This window comes from Aureobasidium namibiae (assembly GCF_000721765.1).
Source record: "Aureobasidium namibiae CBS 147.97 unplaced genomic scaffold scaffold_1, whole genome shotgun sequence".
Classification (NCBI taxonomy): Eukaryota; Fungi; Ascomycota; class Dothideomycetes; order Dothideales; family Saccotheciaceae; genus Aureobasidium; species Aureobasidium namibiae.
This window is the reverse complement of record NW_013581208.1, coordinates 245,799-247,744: the sequence shown is the minus strand read 5'-3', so window position 1 is coordinate 247,744 and position 1,946 is coordinate 245,799. Positions and strand designations below refer to the sequence as shown.

Genomic DNA, 1,946 nt, shown 5'->3' with positions numbered 1-1,946 from the left:
AGTGGACGTCGCCTTAAGAAGTCACTGATCTAGTTACCGTTGTAACCTAAATCAATAGGGTCGGTCATCTAGGGCTCTCCTTATGGCTATGCATCTCAGCTATGGCACACAAACAAGACTCCTACTTGGCTCAAAACGGCAGGAGCTGAATCGCACTATCATGTATAGCGCCTGTATAGCGGCGTACCAAGTATCCAGAGATACATCCTTCATGAACTAGTTTGCCTAGGTATCTGCAGCTCCGCGCACGACACGCATATTTAATCTGCCCTCGCAAAGTCCCGGTCAGCCGCCTCTTGCTAACCGGCAGGCCGTTTGATCCTATGCAAGATTGTCTTGAATCCTAACATGCCCCGATGGGCGGTTGCAATTAGTGCTCGTCCGACCTTCATTCCACCTCTGCTTCTACATATCGACCCTTTCCTTGTTTGATATGCTCTTGGAAGCCCTCTGCAAGGCATCATGGTCCTCTACGAGGACGAATATGGCAACACTGTTTCAATCGGTGCCCTCAAGGGTGCCAGTAGCGGAGACGTGTACCGCTTCTGCATTCCCATGATGGTCCTGACAACCTTGTCAGTCGCGTTGCGTGTATACGTACGTGGCTATATGACGAAAATTTTTGGTCTCGAGGACTGGCTCATCATCCCTGCATATGTACGATCCCTTTGCATACCCCCGGAATCGATCCCTGCTGACACCTGGAGATCTTGTTCATGGCACTTTGTAGTTGTGCGATTCTAACAGCGGTATGGATCACACGTGAGGATGTCGTGGAGCGCTTTCCCAGGGTCATCAAAGTAAGCTTGATTGGCTCGTCCCTTGGTCCAACATACTCATCCGCGTCCCCTAGCTCATCACAGGAAATACCGTGATTTATATAGCGGACCAGATCTTCATCAAGATGTCCGTGGCTGCTTACTTCTACCGCATCTGCGAACGCTGGCAGCGCTATGTTGTTGTTGTTACTGTCACCATATTTACAGCATACAACTTTGCGTTCATGTTTATCAGCCTCTTCCAGTGTGGCGTGCCCACCATCCCGAACCTTCTGAGACCAAATTTCGATGGTCACTGTATCGACTGGAATTCTATCGTTAAACCTCTATTGGTTGTCGGAGTTTCACTGAATGCAGTTTGCGACTGGGTGTTTGTCCTCGCATGCCTCCCAGTACTTACCAAGCTACGACGCATGCCGACTGGCGAGATGGTCTGCGTCTGCTTCTTGATATTCCTAGCTACTGGAGCCAGCGTTCTTTCACTGGTCCGATTAAGATTTCTACCTGGCACGGGCTCAGAAGTCCTGCTGTTGAGTCAAAACAGACAGTTTGCCGTATTGTCTTTTACGGAAGCTGGAACTTCCATCGTCACGATTTGCATGGCGACCTTGCACCCACTGTTCCTGGCTTGTGTCCGAAGGAGAGGAACCTCCAGATATCCACCAAACAGCAGTCCTAGGAATCCCAACTCTTCCGAGCCATGTCCATCCGAGAAGCGAACAGCGCCCAGCAGCACGGAGGAGATGTCGACCGAGCACTCGAGCCTTGGTCGAATAGGCATACTTCCTACAATATACGACACCGAGATGGGCACCATGGCCGAGCGCAATTCACCTAGGCTCGGATATACCACTGACTGGACATGAAGCTATATTGGACGCTTGATTGGTTGAGCTAATTGAGTATTGCCATGGATACCTATACAGAGGCTGGCTCGTCTCAGCAAGTGCCAAAGCAATGCTCCGGATCTGGACGGGTCACCGGCAAACCCTGAGTTACAGGAGAATTATACTTCGTTCTCGACACGGACGCAGGGATGCCAACCAGATCAATAGGTGGTTGTATCTTTTCCAAGTTGCTCCTCGTCCAGCATGTCGAGCTCTCACGCTGCCGCTTGTCCGAAGGGTTTACCGACATTTGCATACGCGAATTTCTCTTACCGTACAT

General features: G+C 50.5%; 1 protein-coding gene across 1 annotated transcript; it reads left to right on the top strand.

Annotated features, from left to right (window-relative positions):
* Window positions 1-462: 462 nt before the first annotated feature.
* Window positions 463-1,645, top strand: M436DRAFT_77275 (uncharacterized protein; the record flags this gene model as incomplete). The annotated part of the gene is made up of 3 exons (XM_013576877.1): window positions 463-657; window positions 708-800; window positions 854-1,645. The coding sequence occupies 3 exons, from the start codon at window positions 463-465 to the stop codon at window positions 1,643-1,645; spliced, it is 1,080 nt and encodes a 359-aa protein (XP_013432331.1).
* Window positions 1,646-1,946: the final 301 nt, after the last annotated feature.